Source organism: Nycticebus coucang, chromosome 14, assembly GCF_027406575.1.
Source record: "Nycticebus coucang isolate mNycCou1 chromosome 14, mNycCou1.pri, whole genome shotgun sequence".
NCBI classification, from domain to species: domain Eukaryota; kingdom Metazoa; phylum Chordata; class Mammalia; order Primates; family Lorisidae; genus Nycticebus; species Nycticebus coucang.
In genome coordinates this window covers 67213331-67235177 of record NC_069793.1, presented here as the reverse complement: position 1 = coordinate 67235177, position 21847 = coordinate 67213331, and the positions used below count along the sequence as shown (strand labels likewise).

Genomic DNA, 21847 nt, shown 5'->3' with positions numbered 1-21847 from the left:
ATAGTTGAGCAAGTCCTTTGGGGGCATCAAGTGAGGTGAGAAAAATGAACCAGACTGGGCTTGGCATCTGTAGCTCAGTGGTTAGGGCACCAGCCACATACACCAGGGCAGGTGTATGGCAGGTTCGAACCCAGCCCAGGCCTGCTAAACAACAATGACAACTACAACAAAAAAAAATAGCCAGGCATTGTGGTGGGCGCCTGTAGTCCCAGCTACTTGGGAGGTTGAGGCAAGAGAATTGCTTAAGCCCAAGAGTTTGAGGTTGCTAAAAGCTGTGACGCCAGGGCACTCTACCGAGGGCAACATAGTGAGACTATCTCAAAAAATAAATAAATGAATAATCAGACTGGTAAAATCTTTTAATGCTGAGCCATTCTTGCATTCCTGGCATAAAACCTAATTGGTCACAGTGTATTATTATTTTACTACACTATTGGATTCAGTATGTTGTTATTTTACTTAGGACTCTGCATCTATTTTGTAAGTAAAATAAAATTGGATTAGTTTCCCTGCATTGTCGCTGCTTGGTTTTAGTATTAGACTGATGGCACATTCACAAATAAGTTGGGTGGCTTAAAACAGTGCTATTCTATGTAGTTTTTTGCATGGTGGAAAATCTAAATAAACTTTCTCCTTTATGAGAGAAATGAATACTCCATAAAATATCAATTATTTAGAACCGAGTAATACAAGAACTGCATTCTAAAGACTCTCACTGCCTCTATTTGTGTTTCTTGCTCAATCATCTATATTACCACCTTGATTTCCCATTGCCTGAAACAATGTTACTCAATTACCATCAAGTAAATGTGTATAAAAATGTCAACTCCCCAGAATTTTATAATCTGGTATGTTTCAAGTAACACATGCTTTTGTATTCCATCTCTAATTCTGATATGCCTAAAATATGTTTGATTTGCATTTGGGTGGTGGAAGTGTTGTATTATGTTTAAAAACAGCTCCCATTATTATTACCTGAACTAAAGGATGATTAAATGGGCCAATTTCTAACTAGGTATACAAGGCTTGTCCATAATTCTGTCCCACTGATTGCTCTAGTCACTTCTTTCCCTGTTCCTTACCCCCACACATTATGTTCAAACCACAACCAAGCGACTTGTAATTTCTAAAACATACTTCACTATTATGTTCAATACCTTTGTGTTTACCTCTTCTTGAAATGCCTTCCTTATTAATCCAGCTTCTACTTAGTCTTAAAAACCCAGTCCAGAAGTCTTCTCTTATGTATTTTCCATGTAGTCCTCTCATCCATCACAATTGTTCCTTCCTCTGTTATCTTTGTGTCTTGCTCATCTAATAGCTCAGTGTTTGTTAAGTCAATCACTTTACCAAGAACCTTATATCTTTTGTTTAATTCTCACAACCACCCTATTAACTAGGTAGTGTTACACCTATTTTGCAGGTTAAGAAGCTATTAAAGCTGCTTTGAAGTTCAAAACTCAGTCTGAGATAAAAGTTCCTTAAAATGCTTGCCATATTATTTTTATATATATGTACCATTTCCATTTTTTCCTACCTTCCTACCTTTAAACATAAGAACAGGAGGTTAGAATACATGTTTAATATTTGGTGACTATTAAAGAGTAAACTCTTATTTTTCAAATCTTAGTGACTCAACACAAAACTCAAAACATAGAATACACTCAGTAAATATTTGCTGAAATCAACTGAATTAACTGGAAGAAACAGGAATGAGCAGATACTTTAGGTTCTCAGCTGCAATCAATCCATTCTTGGTTGGTCCCAGGTCCTTCAGAAGTACCAAAGCTGAAAACAACTGAAGACTGACAAAATCTAGCCTGCTGAAGCTGCATGTGCTGAGGAGTTCTCATTGCTCTTCTCATTTCTCTTCTAGCTCAAACTTCAGTTTCTGCTTACTTCTGGATTCTCCCATGGCAGGTGGGCCAGTCTGTTATATGCAGGACTTGTGGATGGGGGAAGGATATAGAAGCCATTGGTAAAACCCATTTATGTGATTGATTTGATTTATTATAGCAGCAACTACAATAACTAACTTATTGGATTAGCCAATGAATAAAGGGTTCAAAAATTAATTTTCTAGAAATTTAAAGACTACCCTTTAAAATACCACTAAAGGGGCAGCACCTGTGGCTCAGGAGTAGGGCGTCAGCCCCATATACTGGAGGTGGCAGGTTCAAACCTGGCCCTGGCCAAAAACTACAAGAAAAAAAGGAAAAAAAAAAAAACCATTAAGTTTCCTTTATTACTTATAACCTTTTGATAGTTCCACAAAAATTATTACATATAAATGTTTTGCAAGTGCTTTATAGTTTGTTTTTCTCTTAATAAAGTCAAAGTAGAAATGCTTTCTCTTCACAGATACTAGGACTTTTGGTAAGTATCTGGATCTTGGCTTTCCCTCCCCCTCAAAAAAACACAAAATATATAGTTGGGAAAGGGGTTCTATTGAGGTCAAGAAATTTTAAAGAATTACGGACAAGGAGGAACTATGAAAGATACATTCACAATTAAATTCTTTCAGTGAAATGATGCTTACTTTTCCTCTGTAGTTCTGCCTTACTGTATGTTTTAAAATAGGTCTCTTTGGTTTCTGTCCTGAGGCTTTCCTCATAGGCAGCATAAAAACAGTTTTCAGAAAAATATGAACACTGGAGTCAGATGCAATTATGTCTGAGTTTTGGTGCTGTCCCTAGCTATGTGATTTCTCTAAATTTCCATGTCCTCATCTGCCTAATCTCAAAGGATTACATTAAATGGTAATATGTACCTAAACACTTAGCCTAGTACCTGGCACATGGTAAACGATTAATAGACGTGGCTGTTTTTTTTTCTTACTATAGTTGAAAACATATATTATGTCTCCTAAATCTTTCTTTTTTTATGGCCAAACACATTCAGTTCCTTCAAGCGTTCCTTGAATGCTATGGTTTCAAGGAATGTAATCCTGGGTGTTCTTTTCTAGACAAATTCCAGTTTGTTCATCTCTCTTTAATTTGTGAGATCTAGAACTAAATTCAATTTTTTTCCTTTGGAAATAGTATCCATTAGGCCAGGTGCAGTGGCTCACACTGTACTCCTAGCACTCTGGGAGGCTCAGGTGGATGGACTGCTTGAGCTCAGGAGTTTTGAGACCAGAATGAGCAACAGCAAGACCCTATCTCTACTAAAAATAGAAAAACTATCTGGATGTGTGGGCACACACTTGAGTCCCAGCTACTCAGGAAGGCAAGAGGATCACTTGAGCCCAGGAGTATGATGCCATGGTACTCTAGCCTGTGGAAACAGAATGAGACTCCATCTCAAAGAAACATTAAAAAAAAAGAAGAAAGAAAGAAAAACATAATAGTATCCATTAAAGGAAAAAAAATTTAATTATAAAAGTAATAAACATATAACTGAGAACCTAGGAAATAGACTAACAGGGGGAAAACCACTCATAAGCTTTTTTCCACTATGTCCAGGAAAACTATTTTAAAGTTATATATTATTTTGTCTTACAGGTACATTCAGTTTATTTAACCATTTAGTTATTGTTGGACATAGAGACCATTAATTTTAAAGAAACAGCTTTTTCTGTATTTATTATTTCCTTAGAACTTAGAATCCCAGAAGTGCAATTTCTGTGTCAAATGGTATAAATATTTCGATGACTCAATCACAGTGCTCAACTACTTTCCAAAAAAGCTCTATTCATTTATAATACCACCGGCAATGTTTGAAAGTATCTTGTTTTCTGGTACCTTTATCAAGGATAAAGGATTTACCGAGGATTCATTTTGAAAAGCGTATTAATTTGACATGTTACAAAATGATACCTATGAATCATACATGACTATTAGGGAAGATGAATGTTCCCCATGTCTGTTTCTCATGAACTATCATTCTATGTCTTTTGCTTTGTGTCTCTTGGAGTTTGAGATTCTTCTGATCATGTTATACAACTTGTTTATATATCAGTCACATGTCAATAAATGTTATTTGATAGTCTTTAGAATAATTATCTACTTTTCTGTTTATGTGTTTTTTGTTTTTTTTTTGAGACAGAGTCTCACTTTGTCGCCCCCAATTGAGTGCTCTAGTGTCATAGCTCACAGCAACTTCAGACTCTTGGGCTCAATCAAATCTCTTACTTCAGCCTCCCAAGTAGCTGGGACTACAGGCGCCTGCTACAATGCCTGGCTATTTTTAGAGATGGGGTCTCCCTCTTGCTCAGACTGGTCTTGAACTCCTAAGCTCAGGCAATCCATCTGCCTCAGCCTCCCAGAGTGCTAGGATTACAGGCATGAGCCACTGCGCCCAGCCCCTACTTTTCTGTTTTCTTAACCAGAATACAATGAATAGAACCTAACTTTTTCCTAACTGTTCAGGGATGGCATTAACTTATTCAAGGAATAATTATTAAGCAGCAGCTCCATGACAGGCCCTGTGTATTAGACATTCAAGTTTCTGTTCTCAAAGATCTCATTATCTAGCATCATAAATGTCAATCACAGTTGTCCATCTCGTCTTCCAGCTTCAGTATACTTGTCCTCCTATTACATGGTGTCTTTATACTTTTCTTTTAGTGCCTTATCTTACAAATGATCACTAAGTGAAGGTCTAAGGGAAACTGTCATGAGTATGAGGTTCTTAAGCTTATTCCTGCTGGCAATTCTTTGCCGTAACTGCCTTCTGAATCCACAGAAATGTTCCCATGTTTGAGGAAATCTGACCTCTGAAGTCAAGTCAATTGCAAGAGAACTAACTTTTATGTACCCATTTTTATTTTCAAAGCATTGTCATATGTAAAGTCATTTAGTGCACTGGCACACTGTTAGGAATATCAACGGCAAAAAGGGCAGGTTCATTTAAGCATCCAAAGTCCAAGTTTAAGTTAATTGATTATCAGGAAATACCCATGCTTATACAAATTAACCAGGTAAACAACTGGAATATAATGATCTGTAACAGAGCTTCACAAAATGTTATACTAATAGGTGAGAAAAGGAACTGAGTTGTCAAATACATTTGAAAGACAAAGTAAAATTAAATAGATATACTTAGAACAACATCTCAGAGCCTTTAATAATATACTGTCATACAGGGTGAATTTCCAAGAGAGAATAAGAGAACATTGTATGTAATATTCCTCAAATCCATTTAATCACAAAACCTGTTTCACCTATTTTTATGGAACCTGTAGAATACACTTTGGCAAACAAAGAACTAGAGCTATCCTTTATAATGATAATAAATTTAATGTCAGCAACTATTTGTCAATCATCTCCTATGTGCTGGGCACTTTCATTCCGTATTATTTTACTACTACTACTTACAGGATAAAAATGTTTAATACTAATATCAATACATGTTAACAAATACATGTCCCTTTCTTAAACTGATAGAGGCCATCTACAGCAAACCCACAGCTAATATCGTATTGAATGGAGTTCAATTGAAATCACTTCCACTCAGATCAGGAACCAGACAAGGCTGCCCATTGTCTCTACTGCTCTTTAACATTGTAATGGAAGTTTTAGCCATTGCAATTAGGAAAGAAAAGGCAATCAAGGGTATCCATATAGGGTCAGAAGAGATCAAACTTTCGCTCTTCGTAGATGATATGATTGTATATCTAGAAAACACCAGGGATTCTACTACAAAACTCTTAGAAGTGATCGAGGAATACAGCAGTGTCTCAGGTTACAAAAATCAACATTCATAAATTGGTAGCCTTTATATATACCAACAATAGTCAAGCTGAAAAAACAGTCAAGGACTCTATTCCATTCACAGTAGTGCCAAAGAAGATGAAATATTTGGGAGTTTATCTAACAAAGGACATGAAAGATCTCTACAAAGAGAATTATGAAACTCTAAGAATAAAGAAATAGCTAAAAATGTTAACAAATGGAAAAACGTACCATGTTCATGGCTGGGAAGAATCAACATTGTTAAAATGTCCATACTACCCAAAGCAATATACAATTTCAATGCAATCCCTATTAAAGCTCCACTGTCATACTTTAAAGATCTTGAAAAAATAATACTTCGTTATATATGGAATCAGAAAAAACCTTGAATAGCCAAGACATTACTCAGAAATAAAAACAAAGCAGGAGGAATCACGCTACCAGACCTCAGACTATACTATAAATCGATAGTGATCACAACAGTGTGGTACTGGCACAAAAACAGAGAAGTAGATGTCTGGAACAGAATAGAGAACCAAGAGATGAATCCAGCTACTTACCGTTACTTGATCTTTGACAAGCCAATTAAAAATATTCAGTGGGGAAAAGATTCCCTGTTTAACAAATGGCGCTGGGTGAATTGGCTGGCAACTTGTAGAAGACTGAAACTGGACCCACACCTTTCACCATTAACTAAGATAGACTCTCACTGGATTAAAGATTTAAACTTAAGACATGAAACTATAAAAATTCTAGAAGAGAGTGCAGGAAAAAACCTTGAAGAAATTGGTCTGGGCAAGTATTTTATGAGGAGGAACCCCGGGGCAATTGAAGCAGCTTCAAAAATACACTACTGGGACCTGATGAAACTAAAAAGCTTCTGCACAGCCAAGAACACAGTAAGTAAAGCAAGCAAACAGCCCTCAGAATGGGAGAAGATACTTGCAAGTTATATCTCCGACAAAGGGTTAATAACCAGAATCCACAGAGAACTCAAACGTATAAGCAAGAAAAGAACAAGTGATCCCACCGCAGGATGGGCAAGGGACTTGAAGAGAAACTTCTCTAAAGAAGACAGACGCACGATCTAAAAACACATGAATAAAAGCTCATCATCCTTAATCATCAGAGAAATGCAAATCAAAACTACTTTGAGATATCATCTAACTCTAGTAAGATTAGCCCATATCACAAAATCCCAAGACCAGAGACAGTGGCATGGATGTGGAGAAAAGGGAACACTTCTACACTGCTGGTGGGAATGCAAATTAATACATTCCTTTTGGAAAGATGTTTGGAGAACACTTAGAGATCTAAAAATAGATCTGCCATTCAATCCTATAATTCCTCTACTAGGTATACCCAGAAAATCAAAAATCAAAAATCACATTCCTCTACTAGGTATACCCAGAAAATCAAAAATGTGGCTGTACCAAAAACATTCTGGTACAAAGATATTTGTACCAGAATGTTTATTGCAGCCCAATTCATAATTGCTAAGTCATGGAAAAAGCCCAAGTACCCACTGATCCACGAATGGATTAATAAATTGTGGTATATGTACACCATAGAATATTATGCAGCCTTAAAGAAAGATGGAGACTTTACCTCTTTCATGTTTACATGGATGGAGCTGGAACATATTCTTCTTAGTAAAGTATCTCAAGAATGGGAAAAAATGTATCCAATGTATTGAGCGTTACTATGAAACTAATTTATGGCTTTCACTTGAAAGCTATAACCCAGTTATAATCTGAGAATAGGGGGTAGAGGGAGGATGATTGATGGGATTATACCTGCGGTGTATCTTACAAGGGTATATGTGAAACTTAGTAAATGTAGAATGTAAACAATAACTAAGAAAATGCCAGGAAGGCTATGTTAACCAGTGTGATGAAAATGTGTCAAACGGTCTACAAAACCAGTGTATGGTGCCCCATGATTGCATTAATGTACACAGCTATTATTTAATAATAAAAAAAACCCAAAAAAACAAATACATGTCCCCAAAGTCACCATTCATAAGGAAAATGGGAAATTATAGTTAAGTGTACCTTTATTTATCAAATATTTATTACAACATTTTATAAAATATTCTGTGTCTTAGTCATCTCTTTCTTACACACATGGAGTCCCCTCTCCCATTCATGCTAAGTACCTTCCAAGATACCTGTTTCCTGTGTATGGTGACTCTTGGGACACTTTGTAGCTTATAATACCAGGAATACCAAAAAAAGGTATACACATTTAAAGAGATGTTATCCACGTATTATTTTGCATTTGCCATAATCAGAAGTGTCTGGACACTGATGGTAACCACTTAGAGCACCTCCTATAATTCCAGAAGTTATATATGACTTGTATTTATTGGTATATATTGAGTATTACAATTTTAATAGTTTTTCCTTTCTGAAAACATGTACACATTTTTTGTAACCCTCTGTATTTGTATAGGTTTTGTAATTGACAAACAGTTCATGCCCATTATTTTACATAAAGAAACCTTGAAATGTAAGGGGACTATATTTGAAGTGTAAAGGCTTAAATAGCATGCTCAAAGGCTTACTCAAGGACTTGTAACTAGCACTGGCAGAATCAGGACTAGAAATCACATCTGACTCCTACTTCACTGTTTCTCTCTTAGTATCAAAATTAATAGTTTTTTCATGAAAAGTCTCCTCTAGCCCTTCCCAGAACCTTCTTCTCTAAGGACCATGAATGCTCAAATAGGTAACATTAGCTCTGGTTTTACACTAAAATGCCAGGGAACTTCTATAAAATTCAAAGAATACAGTGAGGCTATGTCTAGCCTACACATGTAATTCTCACTCAAAATTTTATAAAATCTTGTGACTTGCTAAGCACTATCCTTGGAATAAAGCTTTTTCTTTTTCTTTTCTTTTTTTTTGGAGACACAGTCTTAAGTTGTCACCCTCGGTAGAGTGCCATGGCATCACAACTCACAGCAACCTCAAAATCTTGGGCTTAAGCAATTCTCTTGCCTCAGCCTCCCAATTAACTGAGACTATAGGCGCCTGGCACAATGCCCGGCAAATTTTTGTTGTTGTTGCAGTTGTCATTGTTGTTTTAGCTGGCCAGGATCGGGTTCGAATCCACAAACCTTAGTGTATGTGGCCAGCGCCCTGCTGACTGAGCTATGGGCGCCGCTCAGAATAAAGCCTTTTCTACGTACCTACTACTTTCTACCAAATTTTTGATGAGGCAGAGTCTGGATTCACTAACCCTAAGAAGTTACAATGCAGTTACATGAATGTGACGTGCCAATTAAGACGGTGCCTCTTTTCTCTCCCAAGTCACACATCTCTTTCCTTCCATGCCTCCAATGTGTTAGAGCTGCCCAATGACAGTATATTAGCCTACAGCAGAGTCAAGTTACCTATAGCATGTGAGCCATTTCTAATGTCTCTGACGTTAGTCCAGGGCAACCAGAGTACATTTACTACTATAGCTGCTATATTTAGGAACAGGTACATGTCACCATTACTTGTTCATTCAAAAAACACTCCTTAAAAAAAAACAAAAAATATTCCTTGAGCATATAATATGTACTAGGTATAAAAAAGCCACAGTCTTTGAATACAAAAAAAGCTATCAATCTATTTTAAGTGTGTAAATGACTAAAGATATGATTTGAAATGTGGCTAGTCCAAACTGACATATACTCTAAGTATAAAATACACACTGGATTTCAAAAACAGTCTAAAAAAGAATGTAAAATATCTCAATGATAATTTTAGATTGATTACCTGTTGACATATTTTGGATAGAATGAATAAATAAAATATGTATTAAAATTAATTTCACCTATTTCTTTTTACTTATTTAATGTGTCTACTAGGAAACTTAAAATGACATGTGTGGCTTGCATTATATTTCTATTGGACAGCCCTGGTCTAGAGATAAGAGAAAGCCTGGCATATCATATAGCTTATCATAGAGTAAAAGAAGAAAGTAGTAAAGACATGGGCCAAACCATTTAATAACTACTGAGTTAGTGCTTATCTATCAAGAACTATTTCACCCATTTGGGACACAAAAGGAATTCCCCATTTTCAAGGAATTTGTGGTTTAACAAAAGAGACAAGAGGTGCTTTTTTTTTTGAGACAGAGTCTCACTATTTTGCCCTTAGTAGAATATTGTGCATCACAGCTCATAGCAATATCGTGCATCACAGCTCATAGCAATCTCAAACTCTTGGGCTTAAAAGATTCTCTTGCTTAGCCGCCCAAGGAGCTGGGACTACAGGTACCCGCCTCAAGGCCTCACTACCTTTTGTTGTTGTTGTCGTCGTTGTTTAGCAGGCCCAACTGGATTACCACTAAGCTACAGGCACTGAGTCAAGAGGTGTTTTTATATTTAATTCAAGTAATCCCCATTGCCAGGCACCAAGTGGTATGTTCAGAGCCTTCCACAACTCCACAGCCATCTGGCCCCAAGTGCCCAGTGCTGCTGTATTCCCACCTGCTCTCCCATTTTCTGTCATTCAGGCTCCCTAGTGATAAATAGAGGATGTATGTATATCGATATGCAAAAGAGATGACAACCTTATTTCTGCTTATTTCTTACTTAAATGACAGATATACAGATCCTCACTGTTAACAAGGCATAAATCTCTTCCCCCTCATTGCAATGTGCACACATACAAAATTTTATAAACTTAAGAATTCATGCATTACATTAAGAACCTCTGGTTTAAGGAACAGGGGATTTTGAGCCTACTCTGAAAAATATTCAGATTCTACTGTATCCTAACCTTCTTACATCAAGCAATATAAATGAGCACAGAAGGAAGAGTTAAACTAGTCAAATTCATCTAGAAGGAAACAAAGATTGCACTGTGAAAGCTGATTATACAAATTAGGTCATTCTTGTCACAACCAACTAAAACAGAGTCGAGAGTCTGGGGAAAAACAGTCATGGCACATAACACTACTCTAAGAATATAATTCTCTGCAAGTCTGGCTGCTGAAACTGCTGCTATAACCTACAACCAACCTTACCTATTAGCTACTGAAACAACTCACTATGATTCTGAAACTAGTTTTATCCACCACAGTCACCGATGAATTAGAACTTGCCAGCTCCCCCAAACTTACTAGTACCAACGAACTTTCCTGAAGAGCAATACCATTTCTCCTTTTTATAAAAACTCCTTCTCTTTGTTCTTCAATATACATTCATTATATAATATACCACTAGATTTGAATGTATGTCCCAAATTGAATGCTTCCCAAATAAAATATTTTAGTTTCAGAGATTTGTCACTACACTTTAATTGACTTCAACAGTGCTAACATCAGCTTCTACTATCAATAACTTACCGTGAACACAGCCCAGGAAAGGGCAGAATGGCCTCCTCCATGCAAAAGGAGCAGTACTGGACCCTCTGAACCACTCTTATAAACTCGAAAAGTGTATGAATAGTTAAAGATAATACATCCAAGTTTTTGGTCAATGAAGTTTTTGATTATTTAACCATAAAAATATGGAGCAAAAAACTCAAGCAGCACTAACCTACATACAAAACTGAGGACTCCTAAATGTAAGAGAAACTCAAAACATTTCAGAGACCTCAACTCTGGGTTTTTGAAGCATGTAGCCAGTTTTTTTCAATTTCCTTTGCCTTAATGAGGACATATTCTCTGGTTTCTGGAAGGAAATCGGTTCAACTCACCTGATTTATGAAATCTTCCCAGGGGCCTAAAGAGATATACTTTTATAATCAAGTTTCGTGAATTTAATTCTTAATCCCTTCTCCATGCACTAGATAATGATAGCCAAGAAAGATACTGGCACGGACTTATAGGTAATAATCCATAAAGAACGGGTGGAGAATAAAATGACATGAAATAAGCAGCAGAAAGAAAGAACATTTTAGAAACTATGTAAGTCTTCCCTAACTTAAGGCGTCATAAATGCACTAAAGAGTAAGCCATTTGCAAAGGATATATCCTTGCCAGTTTCATTCTCTACTTCTACATCTTCCATGGACTCAAAGTACTGACTCCAAGGAACAGGGGAAAAGTCCCGCTTTCTTCCAGGTCTATGGGAGAAAAAAAGAGAAAGAAACATTTTAAGTAAAAAATAGTTACATATGAAAAGATAAAATCTTGATCAACAAATGCTAAATGAAAACAGCAAAGATATTTTCTCTTGATGTAAGGAGCTCATCACAAAATGAATTAAAAATGTGTTTAGTAAGTTCAAATTTAGATTTAAGAGTAGAAATTTTTAGGATTTTAAAAAATTAATTAGTGCATATATATGTATATGTGTGTGTGTATATATATATGTGTGTGTTTGTTTTGGGGGTTTTTTGGAGACAGAGTCTCATTGTGTCGCCCTCAGTAGAGTGCTGTGGCATCACCGCTCACAGCAACCTCCAGCTCTTGGGCTTAAGTGATTCTCTTGCCTCAGCCTCCCAAGTAGCTGGGACTATAGGCACAACTCCCGGCTACTTTTTAGTTGTGGTTGTCGTCGTTGTTTGACAGGCCTGAGCTGGATTTGAATCTGCCAGCTCTGGTGTATGTCGCTGGAGCCCAAGCCGCTGAGCTACAGGAGCTGAGCCTAATTAGTGTATTTTATTTATTTATTTTTTATTTTAGAGACAGAGTCTCACTTTGTTGCCCTGGGTAGAGGGCCGTGGAGTCACAGCTCACAGCAACCTCCAGCTCTTGGGTTTAGGCGATTCTCTTGCCTCAGCCTCCCGAGTAGCTGGGACTACAGGTGCCCACCACAACACCCGGCTATTTTTTTGTTGCAGTTTGGCCAGGGCCAGGTTCGAACCCACCACCCTCTGTATATGGGGCCGGAGCCCTGCTCACTGAGCCACAGGCACCGCCCATAATTAGTATATTTTAATCACAAATAAATTCCACATATATAGACACCACAAAACCTGATAGTTCTCTTTCCTTGCTCTTGGTTGTGGGCTCATTCCTATCCTCCCAACCCACTTAATACCATTTCTGCTGCGCACAGCTTACGTCCATAATCCCAGCTACTCAAGAAGCTGAAGTAAGATCACATGAGACCAGGAATTTGAGACCAGCTTGAGCAACAAAGCAAGACCCCCATCTCCAAAAAATTAAAATAAAAGATTAGTAGCATGCATCAATATTCAAAAGGCTGAGGCAGGAGGATTGGTTGGGCCAAGAGTACTAGACCAGACTGGGCAACACAGCAAGACTCTTGTCTCAAAAAAAAAAAATCTATATACACACATTTACCATTCTGAAGACGCTCTCACACAGAAGTGAAATGTCTGATCTATTCAATGTAGCATTGTTTGTAACAGAGAAAAGTTGGAAACTAAATATCCATCAAGATGGGGCTGATTAAAATAAATTGTACATAGAGAAATACTATTTAGTACTATTTAGTTGTAAAAATGAAGAAATTATGTATTGACAAAATTCCTTATATACAGATACACAATAATTCCAAGACACGTTGTTAAAAGAAAAAATAAATGTGATGCATGTGCTACGACTTGGATAAAACTGGGCAATATATGTAATTGCTTATATATGTTTACATTTATATATGTTTTAAACATATATAATTACTTATATATGTTTACATCCTCTGGAAGGATACTGACATACCACTGATAGTATCTTGGGTGGGGATGTATGACTGGGAAATGATAAGAAAACTTTTCAGTGTATATATCCTTTTCAATCTTTGGATTTTTGACTACATATTAAAAAATACAAATTTATATAAAACAAAAATAACCAATAAATGTCTATTTACAACCTATGTCTTCAACCTTGGATGGAGCACAGGAAAGAAATCCTAAGCCTTCCTCTATTTCCAACCTATTTTTCCTCCCAATAGTGAAAGAAATTCAGAATTTTGTCAGTAGCAAAACATGACCTCCTGCCAGACATCTTCTCATAAATGCCATGGGGCTGAGTGGAAAATATCAATGAAGTATAATACAAAAAACCCTTTTTAAAAACTTAAGTTGATAACAAAAGCACTCTTGGTTGACTACTTGAATACCAGGAAGAATTATAATACAATGGAGCCAAGTGGGTTATCAGGTGTATTCTCTCAACGAAGCATTTACTCACTGTCCACTCTGTTTTAGGAATTGAACCAGGTCAGTAGTTCTCAATCTCTGTAGCAATGAAATCACCTAAAGAACTTCAAAAAATACTGATGTTTGGGTCACACCCCTAGAAACTGATTTAAGTGGTCTGGGGTATGGCCTGGGCACTGAGAATTTTTAGTTTCTTAAGTTTGAAAAGTGCTAGGAATACAAATGTAGAGTATATGTTTTGTTTTGTTTTTTGAGACAGAGTCTCAAGCTGTCAACCTGGGTAGAGTGCTATGGCATCACAGCTCACAGCAACCTCCAACTCTTGGGCTCAAGATATCCTCTTGCCTCAGTTTTCCTATTTTTAATAGAGACAGGTCTTGCTTTTGCTCAGCCTGGTCTTGAACCCGTGAGCTCAAGCAATCCACTCACTTCAGCCTCCCAGAGTGCTAGGATTATAGGTATGAGCCACCACGTCTGGCTGCATGTTTTGGAATGAGAGGAGAGTTCAAATTCTTTATGGTTCCTACCAGTTCCAAACTTACACTATAGGTTTGGTCAAATTATTCAAACTCTTTCTGCCTTGGATTATAGTGACTAAATAAAATAATTATGTCTTTTCAATAATTTATAAATCTAGCATCGGTAATTCTCAGTAAAGGGATAATTCTATTTTCTGATAGAAAAAGTGACTTTGTGGAAAAAATCACCCATTTCTTTTCTGATTTTCTGGTTGTATTTGAAATCCTATGGGGAAAACTAAAAATAGAACTTCTAAATCTACTCACTCATCAGTCACTCACAAATCTACCAATCTACCAATATTTTGCATGTAACAACCGCAACATAACGGTATGTCAAACATATTACAATGGATCCTAAACATCACTGGTTAAATTTTTTATATCTGGACCTAGAATATCATCATAGTATCTAATAATTACTATTGCCTCAGCCTCCTGAGTAGCTGGGACTACAGGTGCCCGCCACAACGCCTGCCACAGCGCTATTTTTTGTTGCGGTTCGCTGGGGCCACCCTCAGTATAAGGGACTGGAGCCCTACCCACTGAACCACAGGCGCCGCCCAGATTCTTATTATTTTATGCCTACCAACATTATTATGGTCATTATAATCTGGGTAGGTCTTTTTTAGCTGTAATTTTCTAAATTGATTACTGACTTTTTTTCTCCAGGGGGGTCATGGTGAAAGAATTCTATACTAATGAAAGAAGTTTAGCAAGGTTATAATTTAAAAATAAGAATATATTGCCAGATGTGGCAGCATGACCCTACAGTCCCAGCTGTAGGCAGGAGGCTGAGACAGAACAACTGCTTGAGTCCAGAAGTTTGAGGCTGTAGCATGCTAGAATTATAACTGTGAATAGCCACTGTACACCAAACTGACAATATTGGGGTGGGGAGGGGAAGGATTTATTCATTCAACAAACATTTACCAAGAACCTATATGTGTAAGGCTGGAACTGAAGTGGGGTGATGGGAGTTACTAAGATAATTACAAAACTTGAAACAACGATTCTACCTTCGAGAAGCTAGTATCAAGTACTAAAATATCTAACCTAACATATTAAGAGTTAAAAACCCTAAGAGGCTCAATGAATCCCCAACAATAAAAAAAAAACAAAAACCCTAAGAGGAACCCTAAGAGTGAATGTTCCAAAAAGGAAAAAAAGATTACTTACAACAGGGGAATAAAGAAGCTTTCAAAGAACAAAACAATGTTTAAGCTAAGTACTGAAGGACAGACAGAATCTGTACTGATGGAAACAGGAAGGGATAAGGAAAACATTTTAGGCAGATGGAAAAGCATAAATAAGGACCCAACCTGGTACCCAATAGAGGAGACACCGAAAATTAAAAAAATAGCTAACTGGGCTGGTCCGAGTGCAGCGGTGTTTACAACTAATGGATCACAACCAGTTATAGATTCTTTTGTTCCTTCTCCACTTGCACTGCTTCATTTGACTAGAGGTGGAGTATTAACTACAGCAGTTTTGAAAAAGTAAAAGCTGACACAACTAAAAAGAGATAGTGAAGAATAAATGATGTGAGATATAATAAATGTTATAAATGTGAGATATAATAAATGTTGTTTTTTTTCTTTTTTGAGATAAATCTCACTCCATGCCCTGGGTAGAGTACTGTGGCGTCATAGCTCACAGCAACCTCAAACACCTGAGTTAAGTGATCCTCTTGCCTAAGCCTCCCAAGTAGCTGGGACTACAGGCGCCTGCCACAACACCCATCTATTTTTTTGTCATTGTCGTCGTTGTTTAGCAGGCCTGGGCTGGGTTTGAACCTGCCAGCCCCAGTGTATGTGGCCAGCGCCCTAGCCACTGAGCTACAGGCGCCGAACCAAGATTAAAGTATTTTAGAAAGATCAGTCTGGTAAAAAGATACAAGATGGGTTTTACAGTGAAAAAACATACATTGCAGTAACCTGGCTAGGAATGAAAACATAGAAAAACATAGGAAGAACTTTCAAAGGAAACTCAGCAAATTTCAGGAATGTTCAAGACATGGATAACTGACAGCAGAATCAAAGTCAATTCTAAAATTCTGAACTATGAGAGAGATGAATTATTAAGACCTATAATTAATAAATAAAAATCTACTTTGGTAAGTAACTGTATACAAATTTTTATGTCAGAACAAAATTTATTTCAAATCTAACAAAATAAATGTTTAATCTCCTCCCAACTCCTGCTACCAGAGAAAAGAAGTTGGTAGAGAAGGAACAAAGTGGTGCTGTAAGACACAAAGTAGATACGGTTTCTACCAAATTCATGTGAATCAAATATGTTTATGAACCCTTTGCTATTATCACAGACCATGCTCAGAATTTGATGAAAGCTATGAACTTTATATCCAGAAAAAAAATGCATGCACATATATTTTTGCATATAATTCCACTGGCTTCAAGAAACCTACCTAAGAATACCAAATTAGGAACTCTGGGCCTGTAATTTAACCTTAACCTATTTTCAGAAGAAAAATAAAAATTAAAAGACGAAAATTCAAATAAAGAGATATCATTCTTTTTCCTTTTTTTTTTTTTTATAACAGGCTGCCTCTCCTGTTAATTTTTAACAATTTTTTACTGTAGCCCTCAGTAGAGTGCTGTAGCGTCACAGCTCACAGCAACTCCAACTCTTGGGCTTAAGCAATTCTCTTGCCTCAGCCTCCCATGTAGCTGGCACCACAGGCACCCGCCACAACACCCGCTATTTTGTTGTTGTTGTTGCAGTTGTCGTTAGCAGGCCCATGCTGGGCTCAAACACTTCAGCTTCAGTGTATGTGGCTGGCGCCCTACTCACTGAGCTATGGGTGCTGAGCCCAGATAACACATTCTTTTTTTTTTTTTTTTGGTAGAGACAGAGTTTCACTTTATGGCCCTGGGTAGAGTGCCGTGGCATCACACAGCTCACAGCAACCTCCAACTCCTGGGCTTAAGCAATTCTCTTGCCTCAGCCTCCCAAGCAGCTGGGACTACAGGCACCCGCCACAACACCCAGCTATAGATAACACATTCTTAATAGTTCCTAAACCTAAATTCGTTTTCCATTTACTATCAACTACAGGCTATTTTCATAGTTCCGCTTTTATTAGCTGTATGACCTTGGGCACGTCACTTAACTTCTGCTAAGCCCAAGTTTCTCTATGCCAGACTGGTTATAGTACCAATTTTATAGGAGTTGTTATGAGGATCAAAGTAGCCCCCTCATCTCTTGCTTATGTTAAAATTAGTTTGTTCTATTTTTATCACAACTAATAATTTTCTAAGATCATTATTCCTATGTTTGTTATTATATCCAAGTCACCCCAGCTAATTCACCAATGTGAGATCCTTTAAAGCAAGAATGTTCTCATTTGTTCACCAATGTATTCCCAGAGCCTGACACGTCAACGATATCTGTTGACAGTAAGTAGAGAACTTATTGCATAAAGCACTTAGTTTGTTTCAAGAAATATTTATTATTACTATTATTAAGCAGTTTTAAGGCTAACAAACGTAGTCCCCTTAATCTGATAAACTATACAGTAAAAGGAAATAAGATACTACAAAACTATAGTAATCAAGACTGTGGTACAGATATAAGGATAGACATATAGATCAATCAAAAGAATTAAGAGTTCATTCCAAGAAAATCAAATACAGTTTAAAGAAAGTGTCCAGAAATAAACTCTAACATTTTTAGTCACTTAAAATAATTCAATAGGTGAAAGGATGTCAGGACAAGTGGATATCAAATGCAAAAGTATGAATCTGGACCTTTTCTTGACACCATACACATACTGAAAGTGGATCATAAGCCTTAATGTAAGAGCTGAAACCATAAAACTCTGAGAAGAAAACATAGGAGCAAAATTCTAATCTTGGGTTAGGCAACAATTTCTTACAACACCAAAAGCAGAAGTAATAAAAGAGAAGATACAGGAATTGAAATCAAAATTAAAAACTTAAAAGATAGTAAGTAGAGTTTCATAGATAATAGCATGGTATCTAAAGTCAGATTATCTCAGTTTAAATTTCATTTCCAATAATCAAACTTTGTATCCCTTCACAAGTTAATTTGCCTCAATTTGAAACTGTAAGCTTTCAAAAGTGATTATAAGCAAGCATGTAGTACTTCATAAGTTGTTTACTATTAGTTGTTTACTGTTAGTTATTTACTGTTGAGCCACATGGCACATCAATTACATTTTCTTTCTTGCACAACCTTTTGCCTTTTTCCAGAACAATTGTCCCTAATTTTGATTGCTTAGTTTCCTATGAAACTATCACTGATTGCTTCCTAAAAACCTTTTGACAGGCAAAAGACATTAACAGACATTTCACAAAAAACCCATAAACATGTGAAAAGGATCCCAATTTCATTAATAATCAGAGACATAAAATTTAAAATCACAGTATAATTTCACACCCATCATACTGACAAATATATAAGAAGCCAGGCATTATTAGGTATTTACAAGGAACTGGGGAAAACTGGAAAACAGTAAGGCATCACCTAATAAAACTGAACTGGTATCCTTCAATCAGGTAGTTTTACTTCACAGATAAATTCCTACACATAGGAATCAAGACACACATACAAGAATGTTCGAAGACATGTGTTCGTAAAAGCAAAGAATAATAATAAGCAAGCTAAATGTGCATACCAGTGGAAAATACAAATTATGATGCATTCAGACAACAGAATATGGCACGGCAGTGAAAATGGGTATAAGAGTTATATGAATCTAAAAAATATAAACAAACAAACACTAAAGAACAAAAACAGTATGATTCCATTAATAATAAAGTTCAAAGACAGGCAAAGTTAAAGATATCTTTTTCACAGATACATGCATAGGTGGTAAACTATAAATAAAAACCAGGGACTGATTATCATTTAACTCAAGACAGTGTGGAAAGTAGAGGTTCTCTGGGGAGAGGCAAATAAGGTGTTGAGGATGTCTATTTCATAAGTTAGGATGGATAGATGGGAATTTATTTTTCTTCTCTGAACCATACATGTATATATTAAACACTTTTCTGTATGTATGTTTCATAATTTAAAAACTACAATTAAACAACATCTTTAAATTCTGTTAAAACTTCTCTTTAAATGGCAACCCACTTTAAATAATCTATCAGGTCTATTTTTCACATAGAAATTTCCATTCCTGGCACCCTCCCATTCATTTGCTCCAAATGGGACTGCCTGCTGTCTGCATATGATGAACTGCAGCCATTTTACCATCCTTCTGGAAATTCCTCTTGCCTGTCACCTGTGCTGAATCCCTATTTCCCATATCCTGTATTTTTTGTTGTTGTTGTTTCATTCTCTTATTTTGATAGAATACATCTAAGACTTCCTGAGAAAGGTAAATTAGTTTTGAAACGGTGCATGTCAGAAAATGCTATTGTCACTTTCACACAATGACTGACAGTTTGCCTAAGTATAGAAATCTTATATTGGGGACTATTTCTATCTATATTAATAAGATACCTTGATAGATCCAACTTTGGAAATACTGGCTAAAATTACATGTGTGTGAAAAATAGTATATGAATATATTAACATATTATATGAATGTGTAAAAACAAATGTTTTAAAATAATGATTATAAAATTACATATTATAATAATCATATATCATAATTATATACTTATTAAATTTTTTTTTAGACAGAGTTGCACTCTGTTGGGCTAGAGTGCCAGGGTGTCAGGCTATCTCACAACAACCTCAAACTACTGATTTTTTTTTTTTTTTTAAGAGACAGAGTCTCACTTTATAGCCCTCGGTAGAGTGGTGTGGGGTCACAGCTAACAGCAACCTCCACTCTTGGGCTTAGGCAATTCTCTTGCCTCAGCCTCCCAAGTAGCTGGGACTACAGGCTCCTGCCACAATGCAGCATTTTTTTTGTTGTTATTGTTGCAGTTTGGCCAGGGTGGGTTCGAACCTTCCACCCTCGCTGGTGCCCTACTCACTGAGCCACAGGAGCCGCCCAAACTACTGGGTTTAAGCAATCCTCTTGCCTCAGGCTCCCAAGTAGTTGGGACTACAGGCACCCACTACAATGCCTGGCTAGTTTTTCTATTTTTACTAGAGAGGCGGTCTTGCTCTTGCACAGGCTGGTCTCAAATTCCTGAGTTCAAGTGATCCTTCTGTTTTGGCCTCCCAGAGAGCTAAGAATACAGGTATGAGTCACCACTTCCGGCCTTGTTCATTCTTTTTTTTTTTTTTTTGAGACAGAGCCTCAAGCTGTTGCCCTGGGTAAAGTGCCGAGGCATCACGGCTCACAGCAACCTCCAACTCCTGGGCTCAAGTGATTCTTCTGCCTCTGCCTCCCAAGTAGCTGGGACTACAGGCACCTGCCACAACGCCCAGCTATTTTTTGGTTGCAGCCGTCATTGTCGTTTGGTGGGCCTGGGCTGGATTCAAACCCACCAGCTCATGTGTACATGGCTGGCACCTTAGCCACTTGAGCCACAGGTGCCAAGCCATTCTTCTTAAATGCACAGATAAGCTGGCAAGAAAGGAACATGGAATACTCTGGCCAAAAGTAAGGTGGGAACACAGAAAGGCAGTTAGATCATTAAATCTGGATTTAATCTTGATGGCATTTGCCAAGAGGTTGAACTTGAAGTTCTAGGGACTTCCTTGAACTCACAGAAGACACAATGCCCAAGATGGGTACCCTGACTGGGAAGCCCAATAGAAAACCTTCTTCCCATCTAGCTAAGATCTGAAAGGATTATATCTTCAGTGAAAGGGTGGAGTAGAATTAACATTCTGCTCCCTACCCCAACCCCAGGACTAAAGAAAAATATGCCTGTGTTGAAACTTAGCATTGAGCAGAAAGAAGTAGCAACAAACAAACGAATAAAATTACCTCCCCTGATGAACATAACTTCAAGATAGCTCTCAATCTTATTTATCACTAAAGACACACCATTTATACATCCCAAGAAGTTCCAGGTGAGAATTTAAAGTGCACTCAGACTAGGAATTTCTCCTCAGGGCCCGAAGAGAAACAAAGGCAAAAGTGGTCACTTGCCTTAGAACTTTACCTGTGGGTCTTCTTGGTCCTAGTCCCCCACTCCACACCAAGTTCCCTGGGAACTGTCTTTGTGGTTCCCAGGGAACTCGGGGCGGGGGCGGGGGGGGAGGGGGCTAAGACCAAGAAGTCCCACAGATAAAGTTCTAAGGCAAATGACCACTTCACAATCAAAAACCATAAAACATGTGAGAAAAAAGATTTATAAAGATTCCACGTATTGAAGTTATACAATAACTGCCTAAAATGTTTAAATAACAGAATCTGAAAACAAATACACCTTCTAGAATGAAAAGAATTAAAAATCAAACAAATAATCAAGTTTAACAGATTGGACACAGCTCCGGAGTATAGCACACTACCAGAGAATTTGCTGAGGTATATCCAGACACATCTAGAATATAACACAGAAACAAAAAATGGAAAATATTAAAGAAGTTAAGAAGCATGGCTGAACACAGTAGTTCACAACTGTAAGCCCAGCACTCTGGAAGGCCGAGGTGGAAGGACTGTTTGAGGCTAGGAGTTTGAGAACAA

General features: G+C 37.2%; 1 protein-coding gene across 1 annotated transcript in view; it reads right to left on the bottom strand.

The window, feature by feature from the left end:
• Window positions 1-21847, bottom strand: part of PPME1 (protein phosphatase methylesterase 1) — a 76535-nt gene that overhangs the window by 29508 nt on the left and 25180 nt on the right. Inside the window, exons 2-3 of the mRNA XM_053560627.1 lie at window positions 11647-11740; window positions 11019-11111 (exon numbers count right to left, since the gene is read on the bottom strand). Coding sequence (XP_053416602.1) covers window positions 11019-11111; window positions 11647-11740 — 187 coding nt within the window. The remainder of the gene's footprint in view (window positions 1-11018; window positions 11112-11646; window positions 11741-21847) is intronic.